Source organism: Cricetulus griseus, chromosome 4, assembly GCF_003668045.3.
Source record: "Cricetulus griseus strain 17A/GY chromosome 4, alternate assembly CriGri-PICRH-1.0, whole genome shotgun sequence".
Taxonomy (NCBI): Eukaryota; Metazoa; Chordata; class Mammalia; order Rodentia; family Cricetidae; genus Cricetulus; species Cricetulus griseus.
In genome coordinates, this window is record NC_048597.1 from 214,023,266 (window position 1) to 214,043,012 (window position 19,747).

General features: G+C 45.1%; 1 protein-coding gene across 1 annotated transcript in view; it reads right to left on the reverse strand.

Moving 5' to 3' along the window:
- Window positions 1-245: 245 nt before the first annotated feature.
- The window catches only part of Col6a5 (collagen type VI alpha 5 chain), a 118,596-nt gene continuing 99,094 nt past the window's right edge, over window positions 246-19,747 (reverse strand). The window contains exon 40 of the mRNA XM_035444235.1: window positions 246-352. Within this exon, the coding sequence (XP_035300126.1) occupies window positions 246-352 (107 nt within the window). The remainder of the gene's footprint in view (window positions 353-19,747) is intronic.

Consider the following 19,747-nt stretch of genomic DNA (forward strand, 5'->3'; position numbering starts at 1 on the left):
ACTCTTACACAGGGCGGAGTTGGCTCCCCGCCTCTGCCTTGAGCAGCTACAACCACTTGTCCCCTCCAGGACCCTCTTCTGGAGTTCCCAGTCACCAGAGCTCTTAGGTGCAGCAGATTCCCCTGTACACACACACACATAATTAAAAATAAATAAATCTTTAAAAATTAAATGGGCAGTGTGGCTTCTTACTCTGTAGCAATAAAAACCCTTATGAAAACCCTTCTGCTGATCCACCCTGAGTCTTAGGGATTCACATAGGTATTCAGCAACTCCACAACACTACCAGGTCTCCCTGGTGACTCCCGGCATTCACCGAAGTCCTCTTGAAGCATCTCCAGACTAGAGATGTCTAAAAAGGAGCCACAAGAAGCCCTATCACAAGAGGCCACAGAGCAAAGAGCATTACTTCCTAGTTCCAAGACTGTCCTTCCTCCCTGGCCTCCTTTGGTCAGAATGACTTGCCAGGTTGATTATGAGCCAGGCAGTCTGGGCTCCACTCATGGCAGTGTCACTGGGAATTGGTTTTAAAGAGACACATTTTTGCCTGCCTCTCTGTCATCGCCTGAACCAACAGTAAAACCCCCAATGTTGTCTTTAATAGATGTGTGTGACATGGAACGGCGACATTTAGAAGCTGGGTACCTGCAGGCTTGGCAGTGACTTTTCTTGGTTAAGTGGCCCTATGTGCCTGCCAAGCACCAGTCCTGTGCTGGCTGTGGGGACATAGATTTGGGCGAGGCCCTTCTCAGCACGTCCCCCCACCCCCCAGCCCCAGCCCCCGGGAGTGTGGTGGGGAACTCCCAACCTAAAGTAGAGAACTTACTAGTGAATGTTGCTTTGTCTCCAACAGCCCGAGGCACTAAGGAGCCCAGTGAGTGCGGCTGCTTTCTCTGTCAGAAGGTGATGAAAACCCCAATGAGGTGCTTTTAAGTCCTTTAAACGCAATGTTTCCTTGGCCACCACCCTCCCTAACTTCTCTCATCTGGCTGATCCCTTGCCTCCCACCACTGATTATTTGTTAACTTTGTTCTGCCTCTTGCTTTTTCCCAAAGGATCTTGGCTCCTGGACTTACCTGGGGAAATGTCTACCCAGCCTGAGGTGGATTTGCAGAGCACACAACCAGAGCGCACAGTCCCAGCAGGATAGCCTCTGGCTGGCAGGCAGGCGATCCTGGAAGTGGCTATCAGCGCGGCAGGGAAGCCTTTGGCCTCAGGGTCCCGTGCAGGCTGTAGCTCCCACGCCCCTGGCTCTGCTTATGAATGTTGCTTTCCCCACCCTGGTTGCCCCCAAGGCCCAGCACGTGTCTCCAGTCTTGGGGAGGTGACAGAAGTGCAAGGGGGTGGGGGAATCTTGGAGGCTAGCACTATCCCTCCCTCTGCTCTGCGATGAGGACCGCCCCCCTCAGCTGCAGACCCTGGAGGAAAGGGGAGGGCGGGGAAGTTGGGGCGTGCTTGCTTGGTGTTTGCCTTTACTCTCTGCGCCTGGGCGCACCAGAACTCTTTCTGCTCCTTGCTAACCGCTGCCCCTGGAGGCTTCACCTACCTCTGGAGACCTCTTGGAAAAGGCTGGGGTCTAGCTAGGTAGCCCAAGAGGCTTTGAGTGGCAGGGACTTCTCCCTTCTCCATGCTGGACAAGCAAGCGTTAGCTTATTGAGTCCTGAAAACAGCCACTCTACTTGTGCGCTCGCTCTCTCTCTCTCTCTCTGTCTCTCTCTCTGTCTCTCTCTCTCTCTGTCTCTCTCTCTGTCTCTCTCTCTCTCTCTCACTCACTCTCACTCTCTCTCTCTCTCTCTCCCTCTCCCTCCCTTTCTCTCTTTTCACAGACACTTGAGCACCTGCTGTGCACCTTGACTAGGTGCTGGGGCCACAAACCATTGGAGTTGAGACATCTGCTCACTGTCTTGGTGCAGAGACAAACTTGGAAACAGAACGTGAGAGGCGGTTGGTGGATGGGAAACTTAGAAAAGGTAATTCTAGCTCATGTTCGGAGATCAGGAGAGCCGCCCAATTCCCAAATGAATTCTAAAGATGAAGCTCGGCCGCGGGAAAGCTAGGAAAAGGGGGTCCCAAACACGTGAACAGCAGCTGGAAGGACAGAAGGGGCCAGGAGCCTGCTTCGGGGAAATTTGCCTCTCAGAACGCGCTGTGTGGTCATCTTACGTGAAAAAAGCATGAAGAGATGGTTGGCTTGTGTGAGGGAAAACTGGGACAGAATACATGCAGCCTAATTCTGCCATGCCTTCCACCTGTTAGTCTTTGTGGCACACAGTGTCAGCTTCGCAGAGGGCAAGTTCAAGAGGGAAGTGGTTTGCCACAGAGAATTAACTCTCTGCCAGACCAATCACCATTTGTCAGCAGCTGCAACTCTGGCCACACCCTCAACCTAACTTTTTTTCATTTCATTTCTTTTCTTTTCCTTCTTCTTCCTCCTCCTCCTCCTCCTCTTCTTTCTACTTGTTGAAGTTATACTTATGCTTTGCGTGTGGTGGTGGGGGGGGGGGGCATGGCTTCCAGGAGTTGATTCTCTCCTTGTACCATATGGGTTCTAGAAAATTGAACTCAGTTCGCCAAGTTTGGCAGCACATGACTTAATCCACTGTGCCCTTTGGCCAGGCCCTTAGGCTCTTTCTTAATGGAGCATAAAGGTATGTACTAATGTCCCTCGCTGCGTGTCCTGTATCATAGGCTTTGTGTTCTGTTTGAGATTCTACATCAGGACAGGTGGCTTCAAAATGATCAATCTCTGCCTCCTGAGGTTTGGAGAGAGGGTGGCTGATAGGACATTGGAATCACAGCACGAGTCAACATTAGCAAGTCTCAAATGACTGCTTGAACCTTAAGTGATTAAAATCAAGCAGTCCATGTCTTTATATTATTCTATGGTTATTACTTCTAACAGTGCACTTTAAAACCTGAATATGGTCCCCTGACTCCAAGGTCAGTATTGGAAGAGGAAGATTTGAGATTTCTGAATGGCAGCGTTTCTCACCAATTGCCAGCTCACCCAAGGTCACTTGCGAAAGTGTCTTACACACTCGATCACTGCCCATTCTGTGGTTTCCTCATAAAAAGTCCAGAGTGACAAGAGGGCTCACGGAAGTCAGGAACCCATAACTCACTACTCTACAGGAAGGCTGTGGATCAATTTGACATCTTGTTTTGAAGTATCTTGATGTCCGATCTCACACTTTGGATCTTAGACTGTCCAAAATGATTTCACACCTGGATCAAACTAAGACCAGCATCCAAAGAACTGAGCTTCCTCTCGCCCATTTCAGATCAAAATGATGGAAAATAAAAAAAAAAGAGGTTCTTGAGTTTTGTAAAGGAAAGCAGTTACCTAAACCATTGTTCAACTTGTGATTTCTGGACACAACAGGACAACAGCCAGTGGTCCTCTGCTGTGCATCTGAGCCTTCACAGGAACATCTGTGACTTAAGGAAAAGGGTGAGTGCCGTGTGTGTTCAGGTGCACTTTTGAAGTCTGTGACAACCTCATCCAACTAGAGACAGATTGTATCAGAGGACAAGCTGATCTACCATTGACAGTGTGGGACTCCAGAACCACCCAGTCAATTCATAAATCAAGGCTGTGGGAAGGCCAGCTACCATTAGCCTGGGAAGAGGCATACTGACTTTCAAACTGCCTTCGGACCTCAACCCAGCTGGATTCCCCCCCTCACTTAAACCCACAAGCTCCCCAGCTCACCTTCCCTTGCATCTTCCTGGGTCCAGTCTTCTCCCCTATCGTCCCATGCAAGCCCTGCCAATTCATCCTTCATTCTGGCAAACATCTTTGTGAGCCATCTCCCTGATTAATCACTCTGCTGGCTTTCATGATCTAAGCTGTGAGCTGTGGCTCACTGCCACTACCTAGCATGGCAAGACAGGACTGATAGCCCAGAAAAACCCTAAATCTAAATTTCAAAATAAAGTATCCATTAAACATACATAGTTTTGTGTATCAAAGTCCAAAGTCCAAAGAAAATGCCAGGTTGACCATCATAAGCCAGTAACTCTCTGTATATTAAATATTGTATATTAGATTAAGTATAAAATTACTTAATAACTATAGGCCAAGTATTGTGAAGAGTAGAATCATTTTATAGTAATAATCTATCATATATATATAGCTATAATTCATATTCAGTCCACCAATTTCAATGATTTTAGTATGTTCTCAGATATATATGACTATTAGAAATGTTGCAACACCTCCTCTCAAAGGGAAACCCCCTCACCTGCCCTCTCGTTCTCAGTCCTCAGTCCTTCATCACCCCAGGCCCTTGACTACCAGTCACCTGCTTGCTGCCTCCCAAGATTTGCCTGTTCCAGGTATTTCAGGGAAAAATGGGGGGGGGGGATTCATATGTGACTCTATAGCTGGCATTTTGCCCTCAGTGTGAGCTTAAGATTTATCCATGTTGTAGTGTGTGTTGGTACTTGATTCCTTTTATGGTCAAGTAATATCTTCTGTGTGACTGTTATACAGCTTCAACTGATAGACATTTGAGACATCCCCCACTCTTTGCTGTAAATATGCTATATTTTTGTGCATGGTTTTGTGTGGGCTTATGTTTTCTTTACTCTTGTGAACTTGCTTTGCAGGGAATCGCTGGGCTGTTTGAGACGTAATGTAGGGGAAGCTGTAGCCACGCCTTCTTAGGGGCTGGCTACAAGAGTACCTGAGGGCTTGTGAGGGCATGGTCAGAGTGAGTAGGGGGACTGCGTTTTCGGTTTCGGTTTCTCTTTGCTTCTTGCTGTACAGACTACCACCGGCTGGCTGGTTCGCTCTGTAAGTAAGGCTTTTCCCTATTAAATACCCTTATATTTCTACCTGACTCCGTATTGGTAATTACCTACTATAACGTAAAGTTTGTGGTTTTACTTTTCAGGGACAGTAGGGCTTTGCCCAGGGGGCCACTTCATTTACCATCCCCACAACCAGCGTACATCGTTTTGATTTTGTCACCTCCTTGCCCATAGTTGCTAGCTAACATTTTAATGACAGCCATCATGGTGTGGTTTAGATTTGACTGTCTCCGGTGGTGCTGAGAAACTTTTCACACTTTTCACGCACTGTTTGGAGACTTGGTCCATTTCGGTTTCTTTTTAGATTTATTTTCTCTGTGTATTTTTCTTCAGATATAGATACATGCCATGTTTGGGAATGGTGCCTATGAAGGACAGAAGAGGGTGTCAGGTTCCCTGGAACAAGACTGACAGATAGTTGTGAATGACCATGTGTGTGCTGGGAACCAATGCCTGGTCCTCTGCAAGAGCAACAAAGTCCTCTTAACCACTGAGCCATCTATCTCTTCAGCCCAAACTTGATCCTTTTAAATTAGGCTGTTTTTGTATTATCATGGTGTAAGTGCTTCCCACAGTCTCCACTCCTTTACATTAATGATACATCAGGGTTTATCCCATTATGTGCTCTTTTTACTTTCCTGGTCATGTCCTTTGAAGCATGTTTTCAATTTGATGAGGGACAATTATCTCTTTTTGTTGCTTATAATTTTCATATTATGAGTAATAATCTGTTGTCAGATCTGAGGTAATGAACCCTTTACACACACATACACACACACATAGGCACACAATAAATATACAATAAATTTAATGACATACTAAAGGTGACACTTGACTTCGCCTGCCTGTAATCTCAGCATTTAGGTAGTGGAAGCAGGAAGAGCAGAAGGTCAAGGTGATCCTTAGCTACATAGTGAGCTTAAAGCTCAAAAAAAAAAAAAAGAATAGTCTTAAGTCAGATATCTTATTGGGTTGTTAGAATCTATTCGTTTGTTAAACACCTACTATGCAGTGAATACTAGATACCTAGGCTCCCATGTGGAAGATTAAAAGAACACAATCCACCATGGATTCTGTCTTTGGGACCCAAGAACCAGTGCTGGAGATGGATAAATCAGCGAATCCTCAGTTTAATAAAGGGCTATGTGCACTGCAAATACAGCAGAGACTCTAAGAACACAGTGCTTGGAACAAACATTTGACCTGGAGCTGAATGAGAAAGGTAGAGAGGGGAGGGACAGCAAGGCAGAACGAGACACAATTGCAGAAGCCAATGGTGACAGAGGAGTATGCTATACAATGAGGTTAGAAGGGGTAGGGGTAGGGGACAAATTGAATGTGACAGGCCAGCTGACAGAGTCTGGATACTCCAAAGGTTTGTGGTTATTACTGTGCATGGGCAACTCCGTCAACTGAGACAATGAACACAGGAGGAGGTAGAGGTTTGGGGAAGAAGGTGGGAGACAGGAATTTTATCTTGGATGTTGTTAGATTCTGACATCTGGGCGCTGCTTGAGACATGGTGCTAAGTAGCCAGATGGACAGGGATAGGTTCAGGCTTGGTTAAGCCCTGAACTAGAAACATGGGTTTGGGTTCGTGATGACATGGGTAACCAAAGCCCATGTGCGTGCAGTGGTGCAGGAGGCATTCATCTTTCAGCATTCAGCCATTCCCTGAAGAAATACACTGAGATCCAGTCTGTGGGAGACACTCTTCCAAACCCTGATGATACACGCCTGATGAACGAAGTAAAGAAAATCACTCTCTTGGGGGTTCTTGGGGCAGGGACAAGTAGTACCTTATCAGAAGGCAGGGGACATAACTGGTTTTGTTCTTTTGTAGAGCTAGGGATTGAGCCCCATGGCTCTGGAGAGCCTTAAATAGGCATCGGAAGAAAGCTTCGGAGACAACTGGAGTGGAAGAGGTGCAGGCAACGAGAACAGTCCGTGCAAAGACCCTGTGAGTGGCAGGAGGATCTCTGTGTGGGGCAAAAAGAAAGGGCTAATGTGGCTAAAGAAGGACAGTGATGAAGCAGACAGGAGGACAAGATGTCAGCTAGGTGGTGGATGAGAGGAGGTGGATTGTGGCAAGAAATGGAGGTTTGAAACCGAGTGACATGGTGTGACCTCTGTTGATGACGATGTTTATAAGACACAGGAAACAGAGTCCTGGGAATAGCTGACATTTAAGAAATGAAGAGAAGAGTGCAGAAGGGAAGTTGGTGGAGGTCAGATACAGGTTGTCTTGGTTGTAACCTTAGAACTTAAGGCCCCAGCACATGACTACTAGTGGTGAAGGAATGGCCAGTGAGGAAGAAACCAGGAAATGGCCTAGCCCAGAGACCACCATTGGACAGTTTGTAGGAAGTCTTACAGGAGGCAATTGGGAAACAGGGAGAGTTCCAGGGCTGATTCATGCTGACTATACATGGGACTCTCAGGTGGTGCAGGAAAGCCCAAGGTTAGGTGGATTTGATCACTCACCAAAGGAGATCGACCCCCCACCTGCCACTCACTAACCCTCATTTAAGATAGAGGCAACTTGATAATTAAATCACTGTCACTGATTTAATGTCACTCTGGAGACATCTGTGGATATGTCCAGTGAGTTCCCAGAAAAGTTTAACCAAACAGAAAGACCCTCCCTGAATAGACTGGAGTCCCAGAGTGAATTAAAAGGAAAATTCAAGCTGAACTAGCCTTCGTCCCTCTCAGGCAATGTGACCAGCCACCTCATCCTCCTGCCACCATGTCTTCTCTATCAGCCACAATAAACCCCTCCTTCCTTAGGTTGCTTTTGGCAGATATGTTGTCACAGCAGCAAGAAGAGTAACTAACACACTCAGGCTGGAGTTCTTATTGTGGGTAGGAAGGCTGAGGGGTCAGCTGGGAAAAAAGCAGAGGCCTAGGGTTGCTTCCCTATTAACTCACGAAAATGGCAAAAGCTAGAGTTGCTGAGCCAAATTCCCCCACTGTGTGATCTATTCCACTTGTATAATTTATGAGTGGTCAATTCGCCTTCATAGGCCATTAGGGAGTAATCAGGTTCAATAGGAAATTTCTAAATTCCCTTCTTAAGGCTGAATGGCAAGTGCTCCATACTTAAAGGAACAGGAAACAAACACCACCCGGGAGAGGGTAGGATTTCTCAGATCTTCCATCACAGAACCTAGCTGTGATCAGCCAAACTTTAACTCTCCACGATAGACAAGGCAGAGAACTGGACTTTGTGGATCTGACCACCGATCCCGGAATTTATTTTCTTGATTTCAACTTTCGCTTGTTGATGCTACTGTTGGTCTCAGATACATCACCTTAACTGCTTGGCCTCAAGAGGGACTCAAAAGCTTTTCCTTGATTTGATCTCTGAGTCATAACAAAGTGCTAGAAAGCCCTGTCGTGAGACTCAGAATGCTAACCATGAAGTAGCTATGTTTTACAGATAAAATAGGCAGGCGGATGTATGTTTACACAAGCACATGCTCGCACAAACACACACTGAGAAGGCCATCCAAGGGGTCACTCAGCTACTAACTTGAAGCTGAGACTGAAGCTCAGAAAATGAAGCAGGAAACAAACAAACTGGCCCTAAGAGACACCAAGCAGGTTAGCATGCAAGGGATCCGTGGCAGATTGTTACTTCCAAAGAGAGTTGCAATCTCTCCGTCTCTCATTTTGGTACAATCCAGCTAAACAGTTTTACTGTCTCTGGCGTGCTCGGTCCAGAGACTGTCTCATTTCCCCCTAAATCCCACCCAAAAGCAGAACCCAAGACAAGGATTTGTGTGCAGACATTCAGTATCTCTAGGGGAGAGGAGAAGTGAGCTAGTGAAAGCAAGGCAGCCAGCACAGGGTGTGTGATCAAGGGACCCCCAGTCAGTGGACAGCTGGAGCTCAGTCCCCTTGGGGAATGCTGGGAAACTGCAGATTATACTTCAGCTCTTCTTCTCTGCCAAATCCTGGTGTGCTATTGGTCAAGAGCTCAGAATGTTGAACTCTCTGGAACTGGGTGTGGCCAGCCCTGGGAGCAGGCAGCACAGTCCACAGATACAGAATCCAGTTTGGAGAGAAGAGACAGGAAAGGGCATGGTGACAACATCTGCTGGAGATAATGTTACAGTCTATGCCTGGGCAAGCCCCTGGGACTATGGAACAGCAAAACAGTAAGGGAAATAATGACACAATAGAGATTCGCGTTATCCAGACTTAGCAGAATGCAAATTCCTCTCGAGGTTGTATGCAGGGAAGCTCTGAGCTTAGCCCACTGTCACTCTCCTCACAGGGTCCTCACCTGTCCCAAACTGTACCTCACTCGGTATTGCTAAACCTGCCGGTCCCTTGGTAATCATGGTGGAGGTAGGCCAACATTTATCTACCCTCGTAAGGGATATACATCTATATTTGAGGGACATGGTGGGACAGAAGTATCCCTCTGCTGGTCAGAGTTGAGCCACGTGCACCTGGCTGGTTGGGAGTTAATTGTGTTAAAAACAAAAACCAAACATGAGCTGACAATAAGCTTAATTAAAAATTATTGAAAGAATACATCAAAAGCTGTTTTAATATGTGATTAACCTTAATCTGACAAGTGCTGTTTTTCTGGATAAATCTTCAATGCCTTGATATTTTGATTGAGTATCTAATTCACATTACAAGTCCCTCTGACTCAGAAATTACATAAAATCCATGAGAAAGTTTAAACTCTAATATCAGTGTTTTTCTTTTCACAAAGAGTAGGTTGATCTTGTCGCCTACATTTGTCAAATTCCCCTAGTGCTTGCACAGACAACATTGACTTTCAAATGTTAACTCGTGTGATCATCTCTTTGAGGTCTTTGCTCCCTGGTTTCTGTGGTCCTTCCTCTTCCTCAGTGTTCACAAGGTCTTCCCTGTGCACCCGTGCCCCCACTTCCCAAGACTGCCAGATTAGAGCTCACCCTAATGACTCCATTTTGCTTTACCTCATTTTTAAAAACAAGCTTCCACTACGTAGCCCTGGCTGCCTATGTAGACCAGTGTGGAGCTCAAAATCACAGAGATCCTCCTGCTTCTGCCTTCCAAGTGCTGAAATTAAAGGCGTGTGCCATGGCAATTAGCTCATTTTTGTTCCCCTTAAATAGTTGTTTTTCTTTCAGCCGAATAGGAGAGTCATTGACGTATAAGGTTGTATACATTGTGCGTACAATGTGATTTGGTGTATGTATGTATTGTGAAATGATTGCCACAGTCAAGCTAACTAATGCATGAATCACTTCAAGCAGGTATCCTTTTCTGTATGAGAATGCTTAAGATCACTCTTCTGTGTATACAATTCCATGTATAAAATGCAGTACTGTTAGCCGTAGTTGCCACGCTATTTACGTGCTGGATCTCATTCATATTACAATGTTTTGTAATTCTACGTCTCACCACGCCCACCTCCCTCAGTCCCCAGGGATCACCGTTCCACCCCACTTCCAAGTTTGGCATTTACTCCATACTCCACCTATAAACGATACCATGTGCTCCACAATCTCCTTCCTCCAACTCACTTTTCTTAGTGTAGTGCAAAATGCCAAGAAGTTGTAGCTTATGATCCTGGGTTTCTCAGGGGTTTGTAAGGAAACCCCTTGGTAAAATGCATGGCACTCCTTGGAGGCAATTTTTTTCTTTTTTATGTGTGTGAGTGTTTTGCCTGCATGTGTGTTTGTGTGTCAAGCGCATGCCTGGCACCTGCAGAAGCCAGATGAGGGCACCAGATATCCTGGAACTGAAACTACGAATGGTTGTGAGCTGCCATGTGGTTCCAGAAATGGAGCCCAGATCCTCTGAAAGAGCAGCCAGTGCTCTTAACCATGGACTCTGCTCTCCAGATCCACTTGGAGGCAAGATTTATTTGAGTTTCTTCCCTCACTTTCTAAATATTTATGATTTTAAACTGAGGCACTCTATGCCTCCACAGCAAGCACAGGTACCACATTTTTGAGGCTGCAGTGTCACAATGAAATGATGACGTTTCAGGAGATCAGTTTCGATAGGCAATGCCTGGGCAGTGTACCCTGCCCTGGAGGCATCAGGTGCTATGCTGGCATCCTTTAAAGCATTAGAGGACCCCCCCCCCCCCGACAGGACATGGGCTTTAGGAAGCACAATGGGCAGCACTGGAAAGCCACATCCCAACTTCCCGATGACACAACTTTGTAGCCATTCCCAAAACAGGAAAAAGAAAAATATTGGGTCTGGAGAGAAGGCTGTTGTGATGAGCACATGGTCAAAAGAGCTCAGATAAGGGTCATTAGGCTTGTGAGACTTTCCCATGGAGTCAGAGGTGGAGGCCCTGCCTTGAAGAAGCTCTTTTCTGATCATCTGCTCAGCAGAGATGCGTTATCTGAATGGCCTGAGCTAAATTCCAGGCTTCCATAGGAACAGCAAATCTCTACTGTCAAAAATAATCACAAGTCAGTCGGGATTTCTGAAGGATGTGATTCATCCACTCAGCAACAACTAACCAGAGTCTCTACTTGTGCCCAAACTCATAAAGGATACTTCTTATAAACTACAGATTTATCTAAGCTAACTCTTCTCTTTCACCTTAATACTGTCTGGCAGAGGCAAAAAGGCCACCACAGTTGGTGACAGAGCAAAGATCTGTGCTTTCTACACGAAACTCACCATCCTGGGAAGCGTCCCTGTAAATTATCTATAATGGATTTCCTGTTGGGAAATTATTTAATTTCCCATTATCAAATGCATGCCCTAGAAAGATACAGATTTAGCTATCGTCTTTTCTGATTTTGATCAAATATTTTATGTAAGTCAATATATCTAAAATACTATTTCTTTTCAAAAGCATACAAACAAAGATGTTTTTAGAATCTTATGTTTATACTAAGTCTGCAAAATCAGGCACATTCCATTGTGTTTCAAAATTTTTAACTAATTCATAAAAACATCAACTTGAATGTGAGAGGCTGTTACAGTATGGCATACGATGATGTGATAGCAAGCTTTGTTAGCTTGTCAAGTCCAGAGTCTCCTGGAAGACAACTCTTTGAACATGTCTGAGGGAGAGTCTAGGTCAGCTTAGTGTGAGAATCCTCACCTAAGACATGCATGGCATCATTCTTCAACTGGGGTCTTGCAGAGAACGGAAAGGAGAACATGAACTGAGCACGCACATTGGCCCTGCTCTGCCTTCTGACTTGGGATGCAGTGTGAGCGGCTGCCTCAAGCTCCCGATGCTATGCTTTCCCTACCATGTGACCAAAGCCTCTAACTGTGGGCCTCGATCAACCTTACACTACCTAATCTAACTGTACTCTTTTCCTTCCTGGAGCTGCTTTCATTGAGTGTTTTGTTGCAGCAATGAGAAAAGTAACCCAAGTGACCATGGATAATTGTTGCCCCCCCCCCCGGGGTCTGAGTTGCTTGTGAGCCAATAACCACAGGTGCATCCTGTTTTCTAGTCCTGGTTTACAGCTCTGGCCTTGCCCACTGGCATCAACCACACCTGGGAAAACACGAACACCTGGGGTTTGTCCATGGGGTCTTCCACAAGCTCTTATACCTGGGGCTTTTCCACTGTGCTGTAAGTGTATATAAAGCTGCTCTACCCCTGGAATAAAGTTGGACAGACGCACATAGCACAAGCAGCCGGACATCTCTGCTTTTAACTAAATCTCCAAGCTTCTACCCGATACTCGGACTTAGTCATCGCAGGGATGCCAAGATGAGGTTCCATTAGACTTAGTCATGGCGTGGATGCCACAGATCATTTTATATTGTAGACCCCAAAGAGCTAAACGAAAGGATGCTGTGTGTTTTCACAGAGAAGGAATGGCATCTGAGCGATGGACATGTTTCAATATAAACATCATGCAATATATACATACATCTAAACATGACATCAACCATTTTCTAAAAACAACGGTTCACTGTTTCTTTGATGTGTGCCTTTAAGCTAGCTGCTCCACCCATGACTGATGCTGCACCTTCCACAGAGTGAGGTCTTGCTGGGAAGCCAGGGAGCACAGAGCCCGGGCTCCTTCCCAAGACTTGAGTACATTAATGATGGTGAAAGCCAACAGAAATACATAGAGCATGAGTTCATCTCTACCCAGGAGCTCAAGAAGTTTGCACCTCACTCTGCCCCGTCCCTTACCCTTCTGCAGAGAGTAGCTGCATCTGTAAGAGACGTCAGAGAAAGGAGAAACATCCTCCTTATGCCTCTAATGGCCATTCAGAAGTGTGTTCCCTGACTGTTGCATCGGTACTGAACTATGAAAAAGAAACAAACTTTGCTTTTTAATTGGTGTTTTTTTAGATCAATATACAAAGCAATGGATTTCACTATGGCATTTTCAGCCACTGTTGCTTTTGTTGGTCATCTTCTCTCATTCCTCTCTGGTGTGTCTGCCCCCATCCCACTGGCCCCTCCCCTCAGTGAGGGCTGTGGGACCTGCCTTCACAACAATTACACATGTGGCTGACTGACAGCTGGGATCTCAGCCAGGGCTGGGGGCAGGAAGCCCTGTGCCTCTCCATTCTGGCCTCATCATGTGATTCTCAGCCTCTCCTTGGCATAGTGCTGAGTTCAAAGAAGAAATATCCTAAGAGACAAAGAAGCTGACAGCCTTTTGAGGTCTGGATCTAGAACCAAACACAATTTCACACCTGTATTTGCTGATCAAGATACCATGGAGCCCAGGTTCAAAGTGATGAGACCTTCATCTCATTTCCAATGAGTATGTTTAAAGATTTGGGGGCTGAGGTTTTGCTTTGAATTTTTGTTTTGGGGGAGTTTTTCGGGACAGGGCTTCTTTGTGTAGCCTTGACTGTTCTGGAACTCACTCTGTAAATCATGTTTGCATCAAACTCAGAAATCTGCCTGTTTCTGTCTCCAGATTTCTGGGACTAAAGGTGTGCACAACCACCACCTGGTGAGGGGGGATGGCTTTTAAAACTATCTCTTAACCCAGTGATTATGAGACTGATAAGTTATGGCAGCTCATACTGCTATTAAAACTATTCCAGTGAGAGACAAGCCATCTTAGCATACATGAGTTACAATCACCAAACAACTAATAAGCAACAATAAAACTTTCTACGGGGTAGGACCCACGTTGGGCACCAGGTGTATCCGATGGAGATGTCTTGTAGATCCAAAATACCTTTATTCAGATAATACCAGACAAGCTCAAGCCAGAGCGTGCCCAGAGGCATCAAGCTAGGGAGGCCAGAGTGAAGGGAGCTCCCACGTGTCTGCAGCCCCTTAAGAATCCCCCACGAGTCATCCTGAACACCCCTTGACCATGCCCTGACAGGCATGGTTAAACACACCTGTAGCCAGCCCTTAGGAGGTGTTGTTAGGGTGTCTCCCTACAGAGAAATCTATAAGGAAAATTCTGCTTAAGATTGGCTTCAAAATGTACTCACAGATCACTTACAAGTCAATAAAAGAAATATGAACACCATAGGAGAGACTGGACCCAGAGCATGGATGTAGGTGGCTTGCAGTAGTTTTTAAATTTCTTAATGCATTTGTTTATTTATTTATTTTGGCGGCGGCGGCGGCGGGGGGGGGGGTTGCCATGCTCATTTCACAGAACATCTAAGAAGGTCAGATGATTTTTCAACAGTCAGTTCTCTCTTTATACCAAATGGGTCCTGGTGTAACAGGTCCCAGACCTTAGCACAACATGTTAAAGGCACCATTTTGACCTTAAAATCCATCACATAGATCCCAACACCTGCCGAAACAGGAACAAAGACCTAGTCCATCAAAGACCTGATCCACAGACCCGGGATCCAGGAAAATCCCTCTAAGTACTAACCTAGCCTTTGACTCCTGCAGTTCTTTCTTGCTAGCCGTTCTTGCTAACTGAAGTGTCAACCGGGATGTGGGTTTTGTGCGTAAAAAGACCAACAGCTGTGAGGTTTTGCTGCTGCACAATTTGGGCATGTTCCCCAGGCTACAATAAAGACCTTCTATTGGGTTTTAAAAGTGTCCATGTGGCAGTCACTGATGGGCTTACCTGAAACACTGAGAATTGGATTCAGTTCACCAGGCTTGGTGGCAAGCACCCTTTACCCACCGAGTCATCTCACTGGTCCCAAATAGTAGTGTTTCCATCATTCCATGTGATATTTATAATAATGCTCTCAAGTTCTACTCCACTCTCTTCACCATGTTTGGTACTGCTGTCAGGAGAAAGGACTGTTCACACATTCTGTCTTCAAAAACATGAGCTTGGTCTCCTTTTGCATTATTCTGTGGGATTCTATGCTTCTCTACGTCTTATGCTTACGCCTACAAGTTTCACACTGTTGTGTGAATACGATTATTGCTACATCAAAGGTTGTAGTTTTTTCATACTTGTATAACCAGCTACAGTGTACAGTGCTGAACAGTTTTCCCGGTTACAGTCAGTATCCATTACACTGGCCTCCAGTGTGTGTCCTAGTTGGCCCTCTACCACTGTGATAAACATCAGTACCAAAAGCAACTGTTGTAAGGAAAGCATATATTTCAGCTTATATTTACATGGCAGAGCCCATCACGAGGGAAGTCAGGGCAGGAATCTGGAGGCAGGAACTCATGCAGAGACAATGGAGGAAAGCTGCTTACTGGTTTGCTCCTCGTGGTTTGCCCAGCTTGTTTTCTTACATGCAGCAGGACTAGCTGCCTGGGGATGGCACCTCCCCCCCCCCCCCCGAGCTGGGCCCTCCCACATCAAACATCAATCAAGAGAATGTCCCACAGGCTTGCAGGCAGGCTCATGTGGCGATAACATTTTCTCAATTATGGTCTGTCTGCCAACATAACCGTAGCTTGTGTCAAGCTGACAAAAATAAAAAAAAGTTAGCACAGTTTTCTGTGTAGATAATCATAAGATCTGAAAATAACAGGAAGTAAGTGTTGGCGAATGGGACAAAGTAAGAGTAGCTCCCTTTACGGGTAAGTATTGGGATACAACTATTTTAGGGCTCCTTGGGGAGAGCCCTTAACACTAACCACCCTGTGCTGGTTTGGCCATCCTCCCTGTTAGAAAGCTCACCAACCACCCTCCCTTGTTTCTATGAAGATATTTTCAGATGCAATTACCATTTAAATCAGTAGAGTCTGAGTAAAGCAGAGTTCTCCTGGTGACGTGATTCTAGAGGACCTCATCTAATGGAGCAAAGATCTAAATAAAATGACTGCAGGAGGTAGAGGAAATCCTCCTGACTGACCACCACTTGAAATGCTCTACCAGCTCTTGTCAAAATCTCCATGCTGCTGGCCTAACCTACAGATTATAGATTTGCCATCTCAGGTCCGTGGAGAGGGGAGTGGGATGGAAGGAAAGAGTAGAGATTGGGGGCAGGGGCAGGGGGCTGGGGAGGAGTCCTCTATAATAGATACCGTGTTTTTATAAAGGACAATTTTATTTCAAAAAGAATGTGTAAATTCATCTTTCCCAGAAAGCAACATTGAAAATGTTCCCAAATGTGCTTTTAAATGAATTTTCTGCTTTTCAGGAACAATTGTCCCTAGGTCACTGAGGAAGTAACATTTTATCAGGTGGTACCCACTGCAAGAGGACATCAGGCAGTGGGATCTACATGCGGGAATTCAAAAGCATCAGTTAGTATTTCAAATGCAATTATTCACACATTTTATAGAATTCTTTTCTTGAGCCATGAATAATTTGTCCCTATCTCTCTGAATTCTGGCTCTGAGTTCATGTTTTCTTTTTCCTTGGGGACTATTTAGTTAGATATCAAAAAGATAAACTGTCTTTGGAAACCATGGAAAAGACTCCTTTCCAGTTTGCCTAGAGAAGTTACTTTGCCTAGAGGAAGAGAGAGGTTGTGACTCCCATGGGCACCCGTTTTCCTTCCCTTTGTAGTGGAACAGTTATTAGTTGTCCAGGATTAGCCTCCAGGGAAGACTTCCCGAAACTAAACCCATCTGATGAACTAGCTCAACACTTGCCCTTAGCCATAGTCTGCCCTGCATGCTACACAGCAGGGAAACATGTGAGGAGGGTCTGTGGCATCTGAGCTAATTGTGACTTTCTTCTTATTTCACATCTAGTTCATGCTAGGTCATGACCACGGTGGAAAGCATAAGCCCCTATGCACCAGCAATAACACCATCCATTTCTGTGTCTGTTTAAAGAGAAAAAGACAGCCAGTTTGTTATCTGAAAGAAAAGAAAGATTTTGAGGGGTGCCTCAAAAATCTGGAGGAACAGACACTTTATGATTCAATAATCCCACCTTGGTCTGTAGCCAAATGATATGAAATCAGTATGTTGATGAGGTATCTGCATTCCTATGTTCAATGTAGCTCTACTCATAATAGTCAATATAGAGTCAACCCAAGCATCCATTAGTGGATGAATGGATTTAAAAATATGGCATATGCACATACACACACAGAAATACAACCCAGCCTTTAAAGGGGGCCTCCTACTGTTTACAACAACATGCTTAAGCCTGTAGGATATTACATGAAGCTAGATACACACAGAGAAATAATCTTTATCACATGTGAAATCTAAAATGTCAAACTCATGGGAAGAGAGAGGAAGTGGGACTAGAGAGATGGCTCAGAAGTTAAGAGCACAGCCTGCTGCTCTCTCAGGGGACAGGAATGACAGCCATGCAGGACAGCCATGCGGGATGGCTCACACATGCCTTTAACTCCAGCTCCAGGGGATCTGACACCCTCTTCTGGATTCTGAGGGCACTGTACACATATGCACATAAATACAGACACACACAAAAATAAAAATAAACCTTTTTTTAAAAAGCAGAAGGTGATGGTTAATGGGCAGGTACAGCCTGGGAGATGTCAGTGAAAAGATTTTCAGTCAGTTACAGGAATAAACTAAGAGATCTGTCGTGCATTGTTATTTTGATGACTGGTGTCAATTATTAATTTGTCAGGACCTAGGAACAAGCCTCTAGGCCCACCTGTAAGGGATTATTTAGGCTAGGTTAGCTTCTTGGGGGATTTTCTTGATTAAGTTTAATTGAGATAAGAAGACCTAACCATCATGGAATTAACCTCATAAGAATTAATGAGGGAGAAATCTCTCAGAGTGGTGATTTTCTTAGCAAACTTTAAATATATATATATATTATATATATATATATATATATATATTTAAAGAGAGAGAGAGAGAGAGAGAGAGAGAGAGAATTTAAATCAGTCTTTCTTCAAAACCTTTGGAAATCCTGGTATTTAAAGAACAGGAACAATGAGAAATGTGGTTTGAAGTGTGGAGCTGATTGAGGGGGGTGAAATCTTGCATGAAGACTGGTTAGGCTCTTAAATTTCTCTTCTTTCCTTGAAGCTCCCTCCTTCTCCAACCAGTTTCCTCCTGTCAGACATTTTCCTCCCAACTGGCCTACTCAGTTTCCTGTCAGCCATTTTCCTCCCTGCTCCTCCACTACTCAGTTTCCTGTCAGCCATTTCCCCTATATTCTAAACACAGACAGTCACGGATCAGGGACTTTGGAAGAAAGGTTCTAGTATGAGAAAGCCTTAAACCAACAGAATGAGCAACTGTAGAGAAGAATGAATATATAAATAAAGTCAGAAGTCTCTACAAGGGAGAACAAAAAAAGCAGAGCATAAGAAATAGAGTACAGAACATAGGAAGGTCTGTTTGAGATAACACCTTTCTCAGTAGAGAAGGAAAAAAAATCAAAGAAATAGCTCTGGCATTATTTTATTTTTCTGGTGAGTCCTTCCAAATCAGATGGAGAAGGAAACAACAGTAAAGAAATAGCTCATTGAACTGTATTAAATATGTAAGGTTTTAAAAAAAAATAAGGGTTTTTGAGAGCCCATCCCATATGAAGGGATGCTCTCTTGACCTGGACACATGGGGAAGGGCCTAGGCCTGGCCCAGGATGATGTGGTAGACTTTGGGGAGGGCCCTTTTGAGGGCCTTACCCTGCCTGGGGAGTGGAGGGGGGATGGCTAGGGGCAGGTGGGATGTTGGGAGGGGAGGGGAGGGAGAGGGAGAAGGGATGGACATCTGAAGAAAGCTTGTTCCTAATTTGAACTAATAAAATAAAAAAATAAATAAAAAAAAAGAGAAATAGCTCATCGAAGTCCAACAATGAGTTTTGGGATTCACTTGCAGTACTACCATGACCCAAAGCCAGCTAGAACACTGAAAAGTCTCACCCTAGCTCGGGAGAGGACTCACAAACCTGCCTTGCTGGAGCCCAGCTTGCAGGTAGGTGTTCATAGGAGAAGCTCCTATCCCCTTGGTAACTGTCTACTGCTTATAGATTCCTGCTCTGAGATGAGGCTGTCTGTGACAGGGACATGTGACAGGGTTGTGCTTAAGAAGGCTAGGGGCCTAGAAACTCAGGGACCACCGAAGCCAGAGGCTTTCAGGTTCTTGTGTCATGAAATTTTAGAATGAAATTCATGGACCACAGAAAGAAATATGTTATTATAGGGAGCTTGAGCAGAAGAGTCCCTGAGAGTAGGATACTGTTGAACATCAATGCCTTGGAGTCAACAAGCCTTTGGGCAGGGGTTAGGGAGGCAGAGTAAGCAGTTCTGTTCAGTTTCCATTCAGAAGTGCTTGGCAGTTCCAGTCATGTCTTTGGTGGGCTTTCCCGGAAAGGGGAAGAGATAAGTACAATCCAGACTCCTGGTATCTCCAGCCTCAGCCTGTGGTAGAACAAGGGACATTTTTAGTTTAGATGCTTCTGGCATCTCTTACCTCCAGCTGCAGAGATGCTGCTGGCAGGCCCAAGGACATTCCTGTCTTTTAGCCAAGAAAGACTCTGGTCACTCTTCTCTGGGGTCTTTTTACCCTAAACCATCTTCCCAGCTTCTACCTCCTGTACTCATCACCCCGGACTAGAAAATTTCTGAATCTCCTAAATCTCACACATATATAAAAAAAAATTGTTTCCAGTGTCCCACCCCTCCACCA